This window comes from Oxyura jamaicensis, chromosome 1 (assembly GCF_011077185.1).
Source record: "Oxyura jamaicensis isolate SHBP4307 breed ruddy duck chromosome 1, BPBGC_Ojam_1.0, whole genome shotgun sequence".
Lineage (NCBI taxonomy): Eukaryota > Metazoa > Chordata > Aves > Anseriformes > Anatidae > Oxyura > Oxyura jamaicensis.
Window position 1 is genome coordinate 173,161,353 of NC_048893.1, and position 21,758 is coordinate 173,183,110.

A 21,758-nucleotide genomic window follows, 5' to 3' on the forward strand; every position below is an offset into this window, starting at 1 on the left:
AAAAAAAGAAATCCTAGAAACAAAAACATCACAGTACACAAACACGAGTGATGTGCTGAAAAGATTGCTTCTGCTGTGGAAGAGAGAAAGGAAGAGCAAGTTGATGGAAAATTGCTGTAACATTGCTTTGAATATTGCTTTTCTTCCCCACAAAAAATTAGGAGGAAAGATAAAAATAAAAGTAAAATGTTTTATTTTAAACAATTTAAAACAAAAGTTCCCTAGCTACAGTACACGAAACTAGCTGGCTGCTGCTTCTCATTTGCTGTTCCTTAACTGCATGAAGAGAACTTAAAAACAAATGCTTCCTAATCAGGATGAGTTTCTTTGGCAGGAATTTGCCTATGTGGGACTGTATATAATCAGAAATCTGTATAAGGATGTCAGAGATCACTAATTAGACAGGAATTGTTCAGTGAGACAACTGTTAGAGATAATCTATGTGCTCAAAACATTTAGGAACCCTTGGTTTAGATACATCGGATTCTAACCTTGCAACATAAAAGCTGCTGAGATTTTTCTGTGAGATCAATATAAAGACCTAAGGCTTTTCACACTATTCAAGCCCTTACATCAACGTTGGATGGAAAGGATGAAGCAAACAGTCATATATACAATATTGAAAAATTCATTTCTTCACAGAGCTTTAAGAAAATAATTACTGTTTCTTCAGCCCAAAGCTAAGCACCTGCTACATTTTCTGTGTCTATAAAAATTACTGGAAAATTAGCATGAACTAGCACAAATAAAAGCCTCCTTCACTTTAGAAATGTATCTAGAAACATATATGGTCTCTCTCAAAAGAATCAGAAAGATATTGTTTGAAGCAAAATAAAGAAATCTGTTACATTAAACTTCTCATAGCCTTGTCAATTTCTGTATGAATTAATATTTAACATTGCCCCTGTCATTAACCTATGCTACTACTTTGCTGTGCGAAGCCACTGATGTGTACAAAAAAAAATGCATTCTTAGAATATGACAGAAGATGCATAGCTCAGCTGCATTGAATTGTTTTTTACACATTGCTTCCTGTAAAAACTTCTGAGATTTTCTAAGACACTGTACATATATGTATAGATACTGTACATGTAGATATATGTATATAATAGATATACATATAGATGCACATTTGGGCCTTGTGGAGACATGTCTATACATTAATTTATACTGAACAATAAACTCACAAATACTCATTTTCTTTTGCCTTAGCAATGATTTTTCATATCACCAAAAAGCCTCTCTATGAAAACCCTCTGCATTTTTAACTTGATCAAATAGTGGTGAAACCAAAGGAATGGTTCACTTCAGTAGAAAGTGCTTCAAATCCTTGACCTAGATTTTATTTCAGTAGGAATTACAGATCCTCTGAAGAAAAGATGTTTACCGAGTAACCAATTCAATCATCAATCATCAGCTCCTCCTATCATGCATCTCCAAAAAGGGAGTCTTCTGCTCCTATTCAGTGAAGCCAGACTAATTAAAGGTAGGATGTTGAAAAATAGTGGCCATATTTTTAAGCTTGTAGGACCAAATTATTGCCTAATTTTGCTGGTGAGTACCCAATTCCACACCGTGTACAAAAAACAAGGGTTAGGGTATGCTTGTCTCTAAGTGGGTTTGTTGAGATGCAAAAGTTATTTTGCTGAGGTGATTTAAAAATATGCTTACATGGACAAGTGCAGGGAGAATTATGACACAGTTCTGACCCAGAAGCTATGCATCTGTCTTAACATACAACTGTACACAGGGTAACAGGTGCTGCTGGGAAGCCAAATATATTATCGTGAACACAACCTTGCACTGATGGGCTGTGTCGCTTTGGATCCCAGATCTGCTCACAACTGGCCAGTTTAAAGCATAAGAAAAGAGCTCCTTTTATGCAGACCATTTCAGAGTCCGCACCTTTACAAGCTTAAAGGCAATCCTGGGAAAGGAAAAGCGTTGGGATCCTGTCTGTAGAGCTTCTCACTAGTTCAAGAAAACCTAAAATGGGCTTTTTCTTCTTTCATCACCATTAATATTTCTTTTCTATTTTTTTTTTTTGTCTGCTTCAACCCTTCAATGACACCAGCCCTTTTTGTCAGCCTCTCTTCTCTCCCCACAAGCCACTGCAAATCCAAATCAGTTGCTGTTTCCTCCTTTGAAGATCTCCATGCTGCCCAGGAAAAAATTAAATAAGCAAAGGAAGGGGAAGAAAGAGACCAATATATTCCAGTACATCTCAAACTACTGTTCCCCTACAGTGTTGCCTATTATCACTTATGACTGCAAACCCTTTTGCAGTCATATTTGGTGCATTTTGGCTCACAAGGTCATGGAATACCCATGACTTCATATTTTGAGAGTAGTTTCATTCCTCAAGGTTCTGAAGGAAACTTTACATGTATGATCCCTACTGTAAAAAGCAAGTTCAGTCACTCCACTTTTCAATCTCGTATTTTTTTCTATTTGTGTTATGAGGTTATAGTTCCTCTAGATCGAAGACTGAACAATATTCTCCAAATAAGTAACAAGTGACCACTGCCTATGGGGGATCACTGTTAAGCAGTACAGACCTCAGGGTTTTCAAAAAACTCTGGTACTGTGAGACAGTCTGAAGTATTGTCTGGATGAAACCAATGGGAAAAAAACTAAATGTATAGCAGGACCACCACTCCCTGTTTATCATATTCTGACACAACTGACAGCTCCAAGAACATTAATTCCCTTACTCTGTACGACCAACCTGTTTAGAACCATTACTTCTTTTTCTATCTTTGTAAATACTGAATTTTAAATTTTACTCAGTAAAAACATTCACCCTGCCATTACGTTTTCAACTACTGTAAATTTCTTTTTCTCCAACTCAGCTACAATAAGTTAGCTGAAGTTAGCACCACCTTCAAAGCCCATGGAGGAGGCCCTTTCCTCGTCATTTTATCCCAGAACTGCCATTCTAAGGCAACTAAGTCAAGTGCCTTTGTGCCTCAAGAAATACATACACACACGTCTCTCCAAAATTCATTTTTAAAGATATGTATAGGCTAAGGCCCCTTCCACAACATAAATAAATTAGGAACAGATAGGCTAAGAGCTTGAAGATTACTGTTTGTTTGCTATAGCACTGACAAATAATGAGCAGCATTAATATTAATTCAATGTAGTATGTATATATCACATGTAAACACCATCTTCTCTACTGCAGTGCAGTCCTACCACAGCTGTAATCATCAGGCTAAATAGAAATGTAGAAAAAAAAGTAAAGGCACAGAAATTACAATATTGTTTAAAATTCCACGTGATATGCATCAGAAAAAAAATAAACATGAAAGAGGATATGGACAATAGAATAAACTAATAAAAAATTGAAGATTAGGCCACCAGAACGTGAAAAATAGCTTTAGAAAAATCCTGAGAAGGATTTGAAACTTATTGAATTTTCAATACGGTAAAGAAGCTGTCTTGTGTAACAATAAAAATTAGTTTTAATCATAGTGATACACTATAAAATTAAATAGTATAAGGAAAAAAAAAAGTATAGGTATTCTAGAGAATTTCAATATGCATGAATTACAAGAGGTCACCACTCTTGTCAGGAAACATAGTTCAAAAGGAGAAAAAAAAAGATCTGAAAAGGAGATGACACAGAAGACAAAGTTTTCTTCATGACAGATCACAAAATGAAATGTCAGTTCTGTGGCTAAGAGAAAGATCACTGCGATAAATAAACAAAATGTAAGGAGAATTATTTAAGTTACTTATCTTTCCTTCGTATTCCCAATGAAGTCAATAAAATGAAAGTAAAACAGTATCGGGGTTAATCTGTATGTAGTAACATTTTATTATCTATATTGCTGCATAGTACTCACCCACCCCACCCCACCCTGTTTAGGTCTACAGTAAGATGAGATTTTAGATGAGCATTCTGACCAAGTGAAAAATGATCTATAATGATCACAAAACTTTACTATCTTTGAAGTCTCTTCTATCCTCTTTTATTTTTTAACATGTATTGGTGATTATCCATAATTTTAAAAGCTGCAGCTGTATATGAAGATGACATTATACGGAGAGAAAATCTGCCTGTGTGTTACATTTTGGGTCATATTTACAACATGATCATCAACCAATAGTTTACTTACCTGATACAGCATGATAGGTTCTATGCTGTATCCTAGTATATCAGCAAATTCCTTAGCGATAACTGTTTTGCCACAGCCCTAAAGAATTAATACATAAATAAATAGATAAATAAATAAATAAATAAGATTACATTGTAAGGAACATGGGGAAAGGAGGGAAAAAGAAAATTCTTACTTTTCCACCAATTAAACACATATCTTTAACCATGTGGGATTGCATCATTTCTGCCAACAGCTGATCATGGCTGGAAGTCCTTACAAAAGCATCTGATTGAGAATGCTGTTTTAACATCCCAGTCCCAGCTGGAACCTATAAGGAAAACAAAACAAAACAAAACAAAATGCTAAATAAGCTATATTGTGATAGCTCTAGGCTTTGTGTGGACTGAGTTACACTTCTCCAAAAATACTGTGATCTTTTGCAGATGATGGTCATTATCAAACCTTTATCAAAGCTTTTGCTGAAAGAAAATAATGTTGTATGATTTGTAATAAACAACTTCCTCTATATCTCCTACCCCACTCTTAATGGAAAACAAACAAACAAACAAAAAAGAAAACATGAACCAATTCAATTATGGCATTGGGGTGTGCAAAGAACTTGAGGATGCTTATCCTGGAGACAAAATATTAAAATCACTAGTATTTATTGCCTGTCAGAGAACAACAAATGGGAAGGAACAATCTGTATTGCAAAAATCTGAAGGGGCTACAGAACTTGGGAGAGTAAAAATATTCAATTATCTTCCACATTAAGACTCTGCTTCTTGGTCTACTGGGAACTGTTTCATCTTCAAACTCCTAATGTCCTCCTGTTCCCAAAGAGACATTGTGCAGACATATTTCAGAAGGCATCATCTACATGTCAGATGAAAGGAAAAATCTTCCCCTCAGAAAAAAGTCCAATCAGATCCCTACAGATTCAAATTTTTCTGACAAATTCCTCTTTGCTGCTCTTCCCCTTTTCATTGTCATGGTACAAAATCTCTGAAGATATTCCTCACCAATGTTAAAACAATCTTTTTCTAACTCCCACTAATTCACCTTCTTTAGAGACTCTCCAGCCTCCAGATTCAACATTAAACTCAAGTTCTTAGATCAGTGTCTGTTTCCTGAATAGAACCTCATTTCACCACCTAACGGGTCATAAACATCTTTGGAAGAAACACAAACTAATCATATTTGATGTGATTACTTTTGTTCCATTTTCCTAACATCCTGTGTCAGAATGACCAAGCACTCATTAGATTTTATTTGAAGTATAGACAAAGACAGACTATTGCTTTATTAAAGAAAAAAGGGAAAGCAGCATCAAGAGCATCACAAGTACTCTATTATTCTAAATTTCTTGCCTTTTCAATTGCATTAGAGATTTTCCTTTCATCCATTTTTCAGCACTTGTTTTACCATGATATACTTAAACTTGTGCTTTCCGAAATGTGATTCACTTCTATAAAAATAAAATATTTCTTATCCATAATCTTATTGCTTATCTGCATGCTCTAGTAAATCATGCTCTAATTATCTACATGCTCTAATAAATCATAAAATCAGAGAATGGTTGAGGTTGGAAGGGACCTCTGGAGATCATCTATTCTAACCCACCTGCTCAAGCCGGGTCACCTAGAGCATGCTGCACAGCATCATTTCCAGGCAAGTTTTGACTATCTCAATAAAAGGAAACTCCACAACCTCTCTGGGCAACCTGTTCCAGTGCTCCATCATCCTCACAGTAAATAAGTTTTCCTCATATTCAGATGGAACTTTCTGTGTTTGAGTTTGTGCTCATTGCTTATCATCCTAACACTGGGCACCAGTCTGGCCCCATCATCTTGACACCATCTCTTCAGACATTAATAAACATCAATAAGATCCCTTCTCAAGTCTTCTCTTTTCCAGGCTAAACAGGCCCAGCTCTCTCAGCCTTTCCTCATAAGAGGAAAGTCCCCTCCAGTCCCCTAATCATCTCCGTAGCCCTCAGCTGGACTCTCTCCCGTGGCTCCATGTCTCTCTTGTCCTGGGGAGCCCAAAAATGGACACTCCAGGTGTGTCCTCACCAGGGCTGAGCAGAGCGGGAGGATAACTTCTCTTGACTGGCTGGCAATACTCTTTCTAACACACCCCAAGGATACCATTGGCCTTCTTGGACACATGGGCACATATAAAATGAAGTAAAACGTTACACTAGCAAAAAATAAATATTCAATGCAAATGAGTTTCAGTATCAATTGTAAGTGTCAAATTCTTGAGTAAGTTTATGATAACAGAATACAGTTTTATGAATATATAAATTCTTACCTGGAATGTCACTTCCTTTTCACCGATCTGGACAGTTACACCAGCCTTGAAGGGTTTGTTTCCCGGTACACTTTCTACTTTTGTAATCCTTCTTGGGCGCAAATGGCTTTTTGAGTCTTGAAGCTCAAAACGCTGTAAAATTAGGGGTTTGGTGGAATTAATTATTAAATACAATTTTCTTTCTTAAAACTGTTACTTCTGATAACAGGGCCAGAAACATATTCAAGATTAATTTCCTGTGAAGTCCTAAATCCATTTACTTAAACTTTACTTCACTTTACTTCATGTACCTGTGTTCGCATTCTTGACAGCTTATATATTTTACATATTCATTTAAAACCAAACCAAAAAGACCTACCATCTACTTATTCTGACTGTAGTGACAGATGTAAATTTAAAATGACATACGGCGACTTCACAGTCTTACTCGGACTGAAATTATAAGAGAAATGGATGATAGACTTTAGCAAGTGCAATAATAGAACACCTACCTTTGCAGGCCATTATAACCAACTGCAGATTTCAATATCTGTCTGCCAATAAAAATAACTGTCAAACATTACATTTACGTAGCCCCGCAGCCTTATCACACGGTGAAAACTGAGGATAACCTGTACAAATTAAGCCTTCACAGCATGTTCTTGGTATAACAAAGACAAAGAAATGGACTTTTGTCTTCCCAGTCTCCTTTTGAGCATTGTACTGTATTTTATGCTGTGTAGAGAAAGCATGAAAACCATTTAAAAAATCCTATTAAAAGTTTATTTTGTTGTGAAGGGGAAATCAGTATCAGGGGGGCTCAAGCACCAAAATACCCCACTAAAATTACTGAAGTCACAGTGCCTTTTTATTCAACAGAGCAAAAACTAAATCAACAGGAGAAAAAGAAATATTAGTCCAACTCCTTAGTAGAAAAATTAAACAGAAGTCACTAATGTGAAATAATTCTTAAAAAGTATGTGGTTTTATTACTACTAGTATTCACAGCACTGCCTATTACAGTTTAGAAAGAAAACTGAAATGCATTCATACAAACACTTTGGCTCTTCATCAGTTTGTAAATTTCCATGCTGGAGCAAAAGCCTATATAAATTTCATGTTTAAACTTGAATTTAAGGTAAATGTATTTTAGCAAAAGACTGCCCCAAATCGTATTTTTAGTGTAACAGCTTCAGATACCATTAAATATTTATACAGCAGCAGAAAACAGGAATGCCTGAATCACAGTAGTACCTCAAACTATGATTCTAAGAAACGCTCAAACTATGGTTCTGTGAAACGAACTACAGATGTTCTCACTCTCGCGTTCATTAGTAGATTTTAATGTTCTTAGATTTTTTAATGTTCTTAGATTAGTAGATTTTAATGCTCTTAGTAAGTTAATGGCATTTTGGATAGGGTCAAATCAGCTTGTACACAAAACCACAAACTGTACACTAAAATCCCCTACTCAGATACTAACAGAAGAAAATAACTGAGCAAGCAGTAAGGTTATCTGTACCAGCAGCCTCTGTATCAGTCAGTGGTGATCTGGAGATAGCAGTAGCAGGCCTGGCACATACAGGTCTTGGGAGTCTAAAATTCTAAAGGTGATTTTATTTATTTATTAACGTTGTTGGGGGTCCTACGGCTCACCTTTTAGACCCCAAAACAGGGTTGAAAATTGAAAGGTAACTAACAGTCTCTGCAGATCTTTACTGAATTTGTGCAACAGATTTGAATCACCACATTTGAGCACAGAGATGCTGCTGAACTGGGTAATTTAGTAATTAAATAAATTACCAGATTTATACCTGGACAGGAAAAGCAAACAAGAAAACTCTTTGTGGCTTTCGGAATAGAACGGGCCTCTAATGTAGTTCTACTTTTAGAATTACAATAGCTAGATACGGAATCAGAAAGTGGCATGAAATGGATGTACAACACATTGAGTTCGTCTGAGCCGGAAATGATTTCCTCTATGTAAAATCCAAGTTGATAGTTGCAAAGGAAAAAATGTTTGTGGTTTGGAAGGACAACTATTGAGTACATTCAGTATCAGTAAGTTTGGGATACGCTTACTTGGAGAATCAGAAATGGGCAGCCGCATTGCCTCAGACTCAAGAAGAAAGAAAAAAAAAAAGGAAAAACTAGCCACCTAAAACAAGAGAAGAGGTTTGGCAGTCCATAACCATCAGGCCACATTCTGCATGCCTAGAAACATATGTGAATAGGCATATTATGAAAATCAAAATAAGGAATACGAGGAGTTCTGAACTCTTGGAAGCATCTAATGATCCATACCATCTCAGAAGGGAAACTGCAAAGAATACTCTGGTGCTCCAGCTGGTCAAAGGCACACGGAGTTTAAATGAGACATATTTGCAGATAGCCACTCTATTGAACTCACAGAACAGCCAAGCTGTTCAAAAAGAGATGTGAAGGCATCCAGAAGCAACTGATCTTTGCTGAAGATCAGCAGGGAAAGAGATTTTTTCAAGCAACAAGAAGACTGAACTGCTTTACAAGAAGCCAACTAGGAACTGCAGGCATAACATAGGATAGATAGAGAAAGTCTGAAGGAGAGATTCCACTGCAGTGGTTATGTATTGGCACCAAGAGCATTGATTAATGCAAAAACCCAAAGATTACAAATGGCTTGGGGGGCGGGGGGTGGGTCACGTAGAGGGATAGATCAGAAAAAATTACTTCCTCAGGCCACAATTTGCAACAGAAAGATCTTAGACTGAGCAGAACAAGGAAAACAATTCCAAGTTTCTGAACGATTAGTTCACTCTCCGTGAGAGAGTACCTCTGTAGTTTGAAGAGGTTCCCTCCTGTGAAGCAGAGAAAGAGATTTAGAGGAGTAGGTCAGGCAACATTAGAAGGTGTGCAAACAAAACAAAACAAAACAAAACAAATAAAGAAAAAAAGAGTCAAAGGGAATAAACAAGCTCATATCTGATAAAAGATCAAGACACTAAATGCAAAATTAATCACTACATGAAACCATGAAGAAAAATTCTAGACAGTTCTTAGAGCAAAGTTTAACACTTGGATAGCAAACTAAAAGGGATCTGCTGCTCATTTATTAAGACAAATCCGATCTATGTGTTGTTTCTGAAATGTAATAGGAGAATTCTCTTCATTAAAAGTTTTTAACAAATAAAAGAAAGCAATGGATGTTTCCAATACTGTAAAAAAGCAAGCCTGCAAAAGGCATGTGAGAATTTAAAAGGCAAAACCCAAATCTCTGATGAACCTGAAGTAAAATACTGAAAGCTTATTGAACAATGAGGAAATTAATACAGAACAGCTGCAGCTTCTTCTGAGCCACCAAACTCAACCGACATACAGATGACCAATTCTATAAATGCTTATCAATAATAGTACCTAGGGAAGAAAACTTCATGATTGTGAGAGACATCGTATGTACTTAAGCTTATTGTTTCGGAATGTTTCACTGAAGTTTGTTTTCCTTGAAAGCAGTGATTTGTTAACATCTAGACCTTCTAAAGGAAAAGCTTAGGTTATATAATTTTTGATTTGCTTTTTGGAATTATATTTCAGATGTTCATCTGTCAGTCAAAATATTTTATCATGCCAGTATTTCATGCAAGTATAAAATAAATTTTAAAGGCCAGAATTCAAATCAACTCACGCTTTCCTTTGCAAGAGGTTCTACATTTAAAATCTTTAAGAATCAGAATAGAAATTGATACAGTTTCCCAGATGTAGTAACTTCATATATGGGTGCCCAAAAGCACGTCATTCTCAAGTCTGTTTTGGTACGTTTGTCCTGTTTGTCACAATCTGATAATCTAATGAATAACGAATGTTGCCAACTACAGTCCTTGTACAAATGACCTTTATAAGCAGCCCTCGTGATCACTGCTGATGCTATCAAGTGTGCAATCAAGGAACACTTTATTCAATGCGAACTAGTTTGACACAAGGAGCCACATTTACAAAAAAGTTGGCAGACAGACTGAATTAAACCTAAGACAAGTTTAACTCCATCTAGATCCATTCAACAAGAGATTTGCATTTCAAAGCATCTTTATGCTTCCAAGAATAACACTGTAACAAATTAATCTTAATTGTAGGGAAGGTGTAAGTCAATAGTTCATATTAATTTACAATCAAGAGTAAGAATTATGAAAAATACCCAGTGCGTGGTGGAGTCCCAGTGAACAAGAAGGCATATATGGAAAAGATTTACCTAAGCTGAAGATTATGGCTGGGAAGACAGTGTCTGATGGACAGAAAATCTTCCAGAAATATATGTAGGTTCTAACAGCTGCCAAAACTAGCTGTTTAGCCTAACTGCCATCTACCTCACTTCTCAGCTCTGGCTGCTGACTGAAACAGGCAATATCCTGAAAATAAGATTCATTACCGGGGAGATCAGGGAGATCACTACTTCCCCATGTCTGCCTCCAACTCAGATATCTAAACTTTACATTTCACTATATGAAATTTGTTTTTGTTTTCTTTAAACATTAGCTAATGTTAAACAGTGATTCAATCTTCACAAATCAACTTATCAACTGCAAATACATTTCCAGTATACCATTTTTCAACTCTCAATCCTTCCTAGCTAAAATTAATATTCCCTAACTGTATCCTGTTACACAGAAAAAGTTTTCAGTGGCAAACATTAGCTGGATGCTTTTTGGAAATCTGTAGGAGGGTAGAATAATAAATCACCTTGCTTCTGCCAGACTCCTCTCCCTTACATTTCTTGTGGGATGGAAAAAATCATTTCTTATTCATGTTTAATACAGTTCTGGCACTGCTACTGCTAAAATATCATTATAAACAGGAGTTCCTCAGTACAAGCAGCTATTTTCTGCATTTTTTAAGATTCTTTGTGTAGTGCTATTTGTTGTGAATAATATTCCAAACAAGATTATATGTACGTGGTGAGATAAAGGGACAAGCTTGTAAAACTAATGATGAGGAAGTATATCCAAAAAAAAAAAAAAAAAAGAAAATTAACACAGAAATATTCAAGTGATAAGGAGGTATTTAACAGTAGACAGTCACTGAAGATTTTACTGGTCAAATCAACCTGTCTTACATAGGAAGCAAAACCACATGCAACCCTAAATTCATTAACAGTAATGAAAAATGAAAGAGGTCAATGGTACAGAATATTAAGATATACACTGTGTATAATTAATAGGGGAAACAAAACAACACAAAAGATTTAAAATAAAGGCATATTAAGAAGAGGAATGGCCGTTACTCCTTTGTTAACAGACAGAAATCTGCATTTCCATCCAGATCCTGGTTCTTGCAGACAATTTCATTCACCCTGATATGTGCTGGATGGGCAACACTGCATGACCCATTCAGTCTAGATTTCTGAAGGTTTCCTGGAATAGCTCCTTAACACAGGTGCTGCACTGGCCACACAGAAGTGATGCACAGATGGCTCTTCTAATCACAAACAAGGAGCAGATCCTGCATTTCAGGAAACAAGTCTGGCTTATTCAGGGAAGTGGCAGGTATGATCCCACAGGAAATAGCTCTGAAGGCCTGTGAAAACTATCAGAACCTCCTTCAAATGCAAGGACTGTCCATCCCAAAACTCATGAAAACAAGCAAATCAGCCCGGCAACACAGGGAACACAGAACTAAGCTCCTATGCCAAAAGGAAGTATTCAGGAAGTGGCGGCAAGGAGAGACTACAATCATTTCCCTGACACATGGTTTCAGGGAAAACAGCCACGAAGACTAGTACGTCAAGCATTTCTAAATATGCTGGTACAAATAACTTCAATTTTTCATGACTGGAAGAATAGGGTAAGATGCTCTAGGCTGCAAATGTTAATTTGCAATAACTCCTTACAATGCATTCAAAAGTGAAAGAAAGCTAACACTGTGCTGAAGTTTTGAAAGAATGAATAGAAAAACCCAGCATAATTACATTTGATAAGCTATTATTATTAAACATGGCCAAAACAACACAACAGATCTGATCAAAAACAAGCAATAAAAGGCTAATACAGACTAGAACCAGACATTATAACCTTTAACCATGCTATATGAAATGCATTTTGTGTCATGTGATCTCTTTTTTTATTTTATTATCTCCTCATAATGGTCACAGGCAAAAGGCATTTTTAAGCATTTGACTACCTTAACCATATAAGTAGCTACTTTCAAATTAAACAAGCACTTCTGTAATGACAGGTTTTATGCAGTCTTTAACTGAGGACTAAACATTCTACACAACCTTGAGATTTCAATTTCACCTATCACTATAGTGGAATCTATGAGCTTATGAAGTTTTTTTGTTTGTTTGTTTTTTTTTACCAGTGGTTTACAGTAATAATGTAACTATTCAGATTACTTAAGTGTTTTTTGTTTTTCAAATTGAACTAATGAAGTAGCATTAGTCAGGAGAAAGACTGTCATAATCCATCGTTCCCTGGAATTACAATATGCAATACTTACTTTTAGTGCATCTTTGACTGCAGTCCTGCCTTCCTTTCCAAGGAAAATGTTATAGGGGTAAAGCCGCTCAATAACATGCTGGACTGACATCATAGGAAAGGAATCCTAATTCAAATTAAAAATACGAACAAAAAGAAAAAAGATTGGCTCGTTCTTTATCAGCTATTAACCTCAAAATCCAATATAGTGCTAAACTTAAAATAAAAACCTAAGGGCAATAAACAAATGACCTCCACATCCTGTAGTTGCTCAAATGTCAACATAGGCATTTTGCGTGTTCAATTCATTATAACGTAAATGTCTAAAATAGGTTAGATAAACTATGACCTAAAAATTACTCTCTCTCCTGTTCATAAATGGAAGCTACAATGACTAGCTCAGATATGCAAAGTCATTTCAGATTCGGAGAAACAAATCCCACCACATGTAACTGAGCTTCATAATATCACTCGAAAAGACTCTGTATGACAAGAAATCTGTATTACAACAATGATCTACTCATTCACAGCAATTTCTAGTATTGAATTCTAATTCAATTATATTGTACAGATTCTGCTTAACAAATCAATTCCTAGGAAATTCTGAACCATTGATCAAAATCTGGTTTGCTTTGAAGTGAGTTACGAAGTATGCTCACATAGAAAACTGAAAACAATGTTTCACACCTCCTTGCTAATTATAAGTAGCAATTCTTCTGTCTGTTGTTAACTGGACTAGACAAATATTCCAGTTATTTTGCCACAGTAATAGAGAAAGAAATGGAAGTACTTTTATGAATACTCAAGAAACATACACACAAATCCTTTCATGGTGGAAAAAGGTGTTTTAAAATTCCTGAAGTAATGCCTGGCTTTTTGTTTTACAGAAGACTTGAAAATTGTTAAGGACCAATTGCGGGCAACAACAGTGGAAAAACAGTCAGTGGACTGAAGTAAGTATTGTAATTCAAATAAAATCAACCAATTTTCAATTACAAACTTGGATTACACAAACATCCAACTAAAAAGGAGAAGAGTTACTCAGAAATGAAATAAGGAGATGCATATTTTATGGAATGCATAATTCAATTCATACTTACAATGAGTAATACTATTTATAATGTTCCATATTAAAAAAGCATCAGTAAAAATAAATGATTTAAGGGCACTGTAGTAAATGTGTTGCCTGAAGGATCAGAGAGCCCATTATTGCATTTTAAAAGCACTTTATATAGATATAAAACATAACATATAATTTGTCCACATTATCTCAAATTAATAATAATTGCAGTGGCACATCCAAAATTAGCCTCTTCAGAACAGCACCCTATAAAAAAATTCTCCCTTTCAGTAGGCAGGAGTTTTCAACTTGAAATACATTTTGGAACTACATGAATCTGTAACAGAAGGAGATAATCTTTACAATGTATTCATTCCATACCACTATATGGTTAAGTCAACCTAGCTAAAAGTGGAGGATGACAATGACCCGGTGTGTGATGGAAAAACACTCTAGCTAGAATCAGTGAGAACAGTTGGCTTAGAAAACTGCATGATTAAAACTAATTCTAAAAGAAACAGCTCTGGTCTATCCAAAAAAGACACTGTCACACAATGATAACATTTCACATTCTCTAATGTAAAATAAAATGCTTCCTTCATTCCATAGTTTAGATAATAGCTTACGGCTCATTTTCTTTCCATTACTCTGAAAGCCATCTGGCATTCATTTAAAAATAATTTTTCACTACAGGGCTCAAAGAATAAAAAGTTGCAATTTATTTTAAAATATATCATGTATTTCTTTCCAAAAGCCCTTCAAATACTGTTTCGCTTCTCTAAACTTGAATCTTAATCACCTCATACTATTTGATGTAGTATCACTAATTCAGACAAAAATTAGGTCTGTAAGTACCATGCACAGTCTCTTTCTAGATCACAGCTGAGGGTACTGAGCACAATAGTAATACAAGCAAGTGACATCTTTTAATGTGTACAATCCAATAAAAGATGTGGGAGTAAATTGCCACTCAGCAGTAGCACAGGTAAGATGCATGCACAGAAGATACAGCAGACGCTTGCACCTTGGAGAGAAGGTTTGAGAAGCTGTCCTGGTATTTCGTCCTCCTGGGCTGACCACATCTTCCTGCAGACAAAAATGTACCCACCCTTCTCTTTCTTTATCAGATCTCATCTCCCTGCCTTCCCTCAGGAATCAACTTTTTTCACTGTAACTTTTTACCAAGTAATTACAAAGACCAAGGGACAACAAGCTGTCAAGGAAAGCAAATAGACTGCCATAGCTTTAGGCCTGACACGATGCATCTGCCACCGTGAAGCTGGGAAGTGTACAATCGTTATATTTCCCTATGGAATGTAGCTGTCAGGAAGTATTGTATCTTCAAGTATACACACCGTGCACCTTCAGATAACCCCCAAGTCTACGTTTAGTCTAAATCCACCAGCTAACCTGAAGACCTAACATGGGATTCATCTCACAGGACTTACCTGTCTCAGACACAGGTATACCCACATTGGTCCTCTTAGGTGTTAGAGGGTAGTCAGTGTCCTTGTAATGGAGTCATTATGATTTACACCCATACTAGTAAATCAGAAAAAGCACAACCTAAAAGTGCTTATTCCTCTCCACTGACTAAAAGGAGGGCCTAGATGACAACCTCACTGTCATGAGATATACTGCAAGTGCTCCTGAAGTCACATTAGTTTATCTAGCAGAATAAAATCATTATTTTGAACACTCAGATGTACTCCATCATTTCAAAAATCTTGTGTTATGCCATACTTTGTCCTACAGTATTATGCTACATACTTGCTTACAGTATTATCCCACAAACCATTTTTTGTTGTTTTTTTTTGTTGTTGTTCTTGTTAATCTTCTTCCAACAACATGAATAATCCAGTTCTAATTCTAAGAAATCTTAAGCTCATTCAGTTTCACAGCACATGTGTATGCACATACCAAAATCTGAACTGCAGCCGATAAGCTGTCTAAAGGAAAATCTGGAAGTCCCAGTGTAGAAGATTCTTGAGAGCAGAGAGTTGTAGCAAAAGACAGGAGCTGAGAAATTCTGCAAAGGAAAAAATAATTACAGAGTTTTATACATGCCATCTATATTTAAAATACTAAAGCCTAAAAAGTTAAATACAGTGTAAGATCAGTATAAGAAGCTGAAACTATCTCTCAGCACAAATAAGTAATGTGTGATTGAAGTTCTAAAGCATTAAGAATTCATTACATGAAGGCTGCAAAAAAAAAGCTGTTTGAACATATACCCACACATATTAAGAACTTGTTCAGTTCTGGTCTCTAAGTAGTGACAGAGGTTGCAAAAATAGCAAGGAATCCTGAAAGGACACCACATTTCTTCATTAATTTTGATTTTTTTTTTTAATTATGAAAAATTACCTCTCTGCAGAAATGTTTGATCCAACTGAATATAATAGTTGAAGATGGTCCTGAAAATAGAACATAAGATCATACAGTAAATTCATTTTGGGGTCATACTGTGGGTCATAGCTTATGATGTGTGAGACATTTTCAATTTTTTCTCTAATTTAGACATCAACAGTCTACTCATTCCTGAGCACAGAATTAATTTTACAAACGAAAAGAAATATCATTAAATCTTTCTTTTAGGGTTATACTGTTTTATGGAAGTTATTTTTCTGCTGCAGCATTCCTTGGCAACTCGAAGCCTGCTTTTCAGGAATTTATTAGGTAGCAGTATGAAAAATGCCATTTAGGATAAATTTATTATTTAGGGATTCTTTTCAGAGGTGAGCTAAGTAAAATAACATCAAAATATCAGCTCTACTCAGTACAGATAATCCAACTTTTCTGCTAGGACACTTACCTTGAAGGGCAGATGATAAACATCTCTAGCTTGAAATCTAGAGCGAAGGGGAGGATCCAAAGGGTTACCAGAATATTTAGGTACTGGCAGGCCCAAGGCTATTACTCGAAAATCTTCACTAACCCGAACAATCTTCCATGCGTCTAACTCTGATTTTGTATGTTCCTAAATTAATTAAAATAAAGCAACAGGAAGAAAAATATTATTAAATACTCCTTACATTATTAAATACTCCTCAAGATTTAAGCTGTAAATGGACTAACAGTCCTGGTCCTTCAAGCTGAATGTGATATTGTTCTCATCTTTCATTCAGAGGGTCTCGAAAGCATTGAACTATTCTGATTTGTGGATCGTAAAAGCAAGGTTCTCCAAGACAAACGTAGGCAGAATGTTTGATTAGGTGCAGCTTTCAGGCTGATAGCACTTTGATCATGGACCCTATACACAGTCAAAGTTCAGAAGCAATGTTACAACCTTGCTTTCACAAAAAAAAAAAAAAAAAAGCAGAAAACCAACAGATGACAACAATTATTTTATTCTGATACACTAGAAGTACATTACCATATCCACTTCAAGAAAAAAAGTAGACTATAATTTGCATAAAAAGGTTGCATTTACAAAATATCCTTTATTGTAAGCAATAACAAAACCAGAACTATCACTAGGCTCCTTCACAAGAATTTGATGTTGTTTATTTCAGTTGTTGTCCTATGAAAGATTTAATGCATACAAAAAATGCACCCTTTAGCCTTCCTGCATCACAGTCAAGTCTTCCTTGAAACTTCCTGCAGATCTAGTTATTTAGTAATTATTCACACAGGAGAAGAGAAAATGAACATTAGCTTATATAATGCCATATTCCCCAAACAATAAAACAACAATATTAGATTTAGTATTAAAGTAAGAGATTTATTTAATTCATCTATTAGCAGTATGCCTGAGGCACTCATTTTGAAATGTTTTATCATTAGGAAAGTGTTAAAAAGGAAAAAAGAAAAGAGGAAGATGCTTTGCATAACTGCAAACAAATCCTGTCTAAATCTGAATTCTCATTTTCAGTCTTGATCACATTTTAAAAGCTCACTTTCAAATTCAATAATAATGCTTCCAACGATTTTATCTACTGAATAAATAAATTGTTTTTGGAGAAGGCACAGATCAGACTTGTAACCAGAGATGAGACGTATAAGAAACATCAGTATATTTTCAGAAATCTGCTGCAGTACTAACAGCATTGTAGGCTAGTTCATGTAATCAGGATCAACGAGAAGTCTTATTGTAAATTTCGTTTTTATTTCACCTGGGTCTGAATCATATACTTAACCACAGCTATGTATGATAGACAGAAACATGAGTGAGAAGAGATCAGACTGTTACGGCAGACCAACAGACACGTGACTGGAAACTACAGCACATAGAAAGTAAGATACAATGTACTGATGGAAACTTTCTGATGAAATGCACTGAGGTCCCCCAAAAGCCTGAAAAGTATCCACTCAAATTTAAGCAGTGGGACTCAAAGCCTGAAGAAAATGAAAATGGCTAAAGTAGCAACAGCAGCAGACACTAAAATCCTATCAAAAGAAAATTCGCTAACCAATCCCTATAATTTGGATTGGCTGTTCACGTATACTTTACTAAATTAAAGGTGAGACAGCGCTGAGGATTATAGTGTTGCCCATATTGACCTCTCTTTTTGTTATTATAACATTTTAAGAGCTTAGCAACAAGATTATTGCAACGTTGAAGCATTATCTGAACTTTGTGGGGATGCTTTCCACTGCAATCTCTTTTTTACAACTATATTTTGTTTACTCCCAGCGGCTTTCGCATTTAAGAAACATACATTCTTCACACAGTATTAATACAAATGACTGCTTTTCATCTGGACAGAGGGGATACAGATAATAGCAATTTTTTAATTGCAACTAGTAAAGGCATATTTGACTTCTCACATAGCTTTCACCCTGCCATCTCACCCCATATAACATTCTACATATGCACCGTGTCTGATTTCATGCATTTGGCTTGTAACTACTATCCCCTTCATAACAGCATAGGAAAGAATAGGAAAACCAAAATGGAAAATCCAAATGACATTTCCCTACCTGCAGAAGTTTGTCATAACGTTCTGCAGCCATGAGAAAGCGACCGTCTTCAAGCTGCATTTCCCTGTTCTCCAGCAAATTGTTTAACACAGGCAAGACGTTCCGCTCAGCCTTCTCCAAACCTTCCAGCACAAGGATTCTGCCTTCTGTGGCTGCACGAACTGCACACTTTTTGAAAACAGAAAACAATGTTGGAAGAGAAACAGACGTTTCATTTCTCATGAAATCCTGCTGAAAAAGAATCTGCAGATAATTTGCAAAACCTTCCAAATTTTTGTAAGAGTCAATAAGGTACACGTAAGTAGTGATCATGAAGAGTGACAGCTGATTGTCTTAACATTGCTTTATATTCATGAGCTGGACTTTTATCTTGTAACTGTTACACACACTGGAGAGAGAGAAAAAATCAGTTCTGGTGTCTTGTATCAACAGAAAAAAATTCAAAATATTGCAGACATTGATATATACTAGGAATACATTAAAATGTAGCATCTTTTATTTTTGATGTTGTATACTATTTTTTCAGGTATTTTAACATCATCTAACAATTCTGGGATAGCTATTTATACAGAATGCAAAGCACTGAGGTGGTTGTTTACAATCATATTAAAACGTTAAGAAACAAAAAGTTATATATTTCTTCGGATTATTCTGGTTATGTATCGGTGTCATTCCATTATCAGCACATTACTTTAGTCTGACGAGAACATAAGTCTGTTGAAACCAGATGTGGGAGATAAAATAAAACAATGCTATAAATAATCAGATGTTTTAAAATGTTATAAAATTAAGAAGATTTAGAATTATATTCCCTGACTGAACGTGGTCTTCTATAAATCAGAATAAAAACTTAGACTTTCACTTGTGAATTCTATGGAGCGTTAGGAATGGGAATTTTCTATAGTTCATTTCATAAGTTGTTTATATGTGTATGTTTAATTAAGTGCCTAATGTATAGCCAGCTTGTAAAACTGAACTCTGGTGCTGGTGATTCCGTTCAACTTCCTTGCAGTAAATGACGTTCACTCAAGTAAATTAACTACACTTCATAACTAGCATTCACATTTACTGTCCAGTAAAAGATTCTGAAATTTAATGTTTTCTTGTCTATTTTCAATTTGCAGAAGTTTAGCCAAATAATAATCGGGCACGTGTAACCATCAGGCAATGTCAAGAGCAACTGAAGAGTTTTCCTTTGCATTCCTGTTACATTTTAACATAATTTTCAACACAAGCACAGTGGCAAATGGAGTTGGAATGAAATTTCTTTCCAGTATATCTACTATGAACTCCTACAGATGAATCTTTCATGTGATGCTTTGTATGTATGATGTAACTTTCATCTAGACGTAAATTTCTGATGAATATAATAGATATGAAAGACTGGGACAGAGAGAAAGAAGGAAGAAACAAGGTAGAATAATGAAAAGGTGCCAGAACACACACACACACACACACACAAAAAAAAAAAAAGAACAAAAATAAGAATTACTTATGAAAAAAATATGTGTAAAGGACAAAAGGATAAATGTGAGACAGAAACAAAGAACAGTTAAATGTAACAGCATTGATGCACAGTACAAGGCATGTGGCAGAATCAGAGACCTATCTGAGAAGAGAAAGATAACACTAAATTATAAGACTCAGTAATTTCATGTGCCTCTCATGCACAGTATACATGCATTAATAACTACTGGCAAAATTAGCCATACTGTAACCTTTTAAACCACAACATCATTAAGACAGTATTAATTCCTGCACCTAATCTGCATTAAAGCACAAAAGAAGCACAGAAGCACATAAAACACAGAAAAAATGCACTCACGTTGTGTATTGTACTTGTACAGTACACACCTCCAGATCAAGCTCCCTTCCCTGACATTTTTCCTATCAAGCTTCATAATCAGTATGAGGAACCTGGAATAACCCCATTAAACAAGCAGTAGTCCTGAGATTGTTTCCTTTCCACTGAATCACTAATTCCTTCCAAAAGCAATCAGCATGTGAATTGATTTTATTGGTTAATTCAGAACATCATACTTCAATGGGCAATACGAAATTCCCTTCTTCATCCCATAAAAGTTGTATGAAGGACAAATTTTGTACTAACATTCTTCTTTAGAAATGTCACAGTCAAAAATCTGCTCCAACCTGCCTGAATAGAAAACCTGAGTCTCCAGTAACCAGTCCAATATCGTGAACAAAGCGCTATTTTGTCTAAACGCACTTTAGGGATACAGCCAGAATATGCTTTAACAAACATCTTATTTGCCAAGTTGGTTGGATTCTGCATATTATACGTCTGTGAAGACTTTATGACTGACTTTTACTAGCCAGAGGAAAATACACATTCTGTTCATATGGTTTCAAAATATTTTCAGTATCCATAGAATCTTGTTGACTGGCATTGAGACATGCATACTATGGATGAAGGCTTGCTGAATTAACAAGCTTCCAGTACCACAGAATCACAGTGTGGCTGAGGCTGGTAGGGAGCTCTGGAGGCCATCTGCTCCAACCCCCCCCTCCAGCAGGGCCCCCAGTGCAGGGTGCCCAGGACCCCGTCCAGGCGCCTTGTGCCGCTCTCCCAGGAAGAGACCCCACAGCCTCTCTGGGCAGCCTGGGCCAGTGCTCAGCCGCCCGCCCAGCACAGCAGTGCTGCCTGGTGCTCAGAGGGAGCCTCCTGCCTGCCCCTTGGTGCCCACTGCCCCTGGCCTGGCGCTGGGCATTACTTAGCCTCTCTCCTGAGCCTGCATAATCTGGTATAGCTGTAGACCACAGATGTCAGGAAGTATACAAAAGGATCTGGTGGTACTGACCGACGTTCACCTGAACATGAGCTGTCAGTGTGCCCAGGTGGCCAAGAAGGCCAACGGCATCCTGGCTTGTATCAGGAATAGCGTAGCCAGCAGGAGCAGAGAGGTGATCGTC

The 21,758-nt window shown here is 36.2% G+C and overlaps 1 protein-coding gene across 1 annotated transcript in view; it reads right to left on the reverse strand.

Annotated features, from left to right (window-relative positions):
* VWA8 (von Willebrand factor A domain containing 8) overlaps positions 1–21,758 on the reverse strand; it is a 187,576-nt gene that overhangs the window by 134,428 nt on the left and 31,390 nt on the right. Inside the window, exons 5-12 of the mRNA XM_035322136.1 lie at positions 18,828–18,995; positions 16,720–16,884; positions 16,272–16,321; positions 15,825–15,933; positions 12,867–12,971; positions 6,423–6,554; positions 4,300–4,434; positions 4,125–4,202 (exon numbers count right to left, since the gene is read on the reverse strand). Of these exons, the coding sequence (XP_035178027.1) occupies positions 4,125–4,202; positions 4,300–4,434; positions 6,423–6,554; positions 12,867–12,971; positions 15,825–15,933; positions 16,272–16,321; positions 16,720–16,884; positions 18,828–18,995 (942 nt within the window). The remainder of the gene's footprint in view (positions 1–4,124; positions 4,203–4,299; positions 4,435–6,422; positions 6,555–12,866; positions 12,972–15,824; positions 15,934–16,271; positions 16,322–16,719; positions 16,885–18,827; positions 18,996–21,758) is intronic.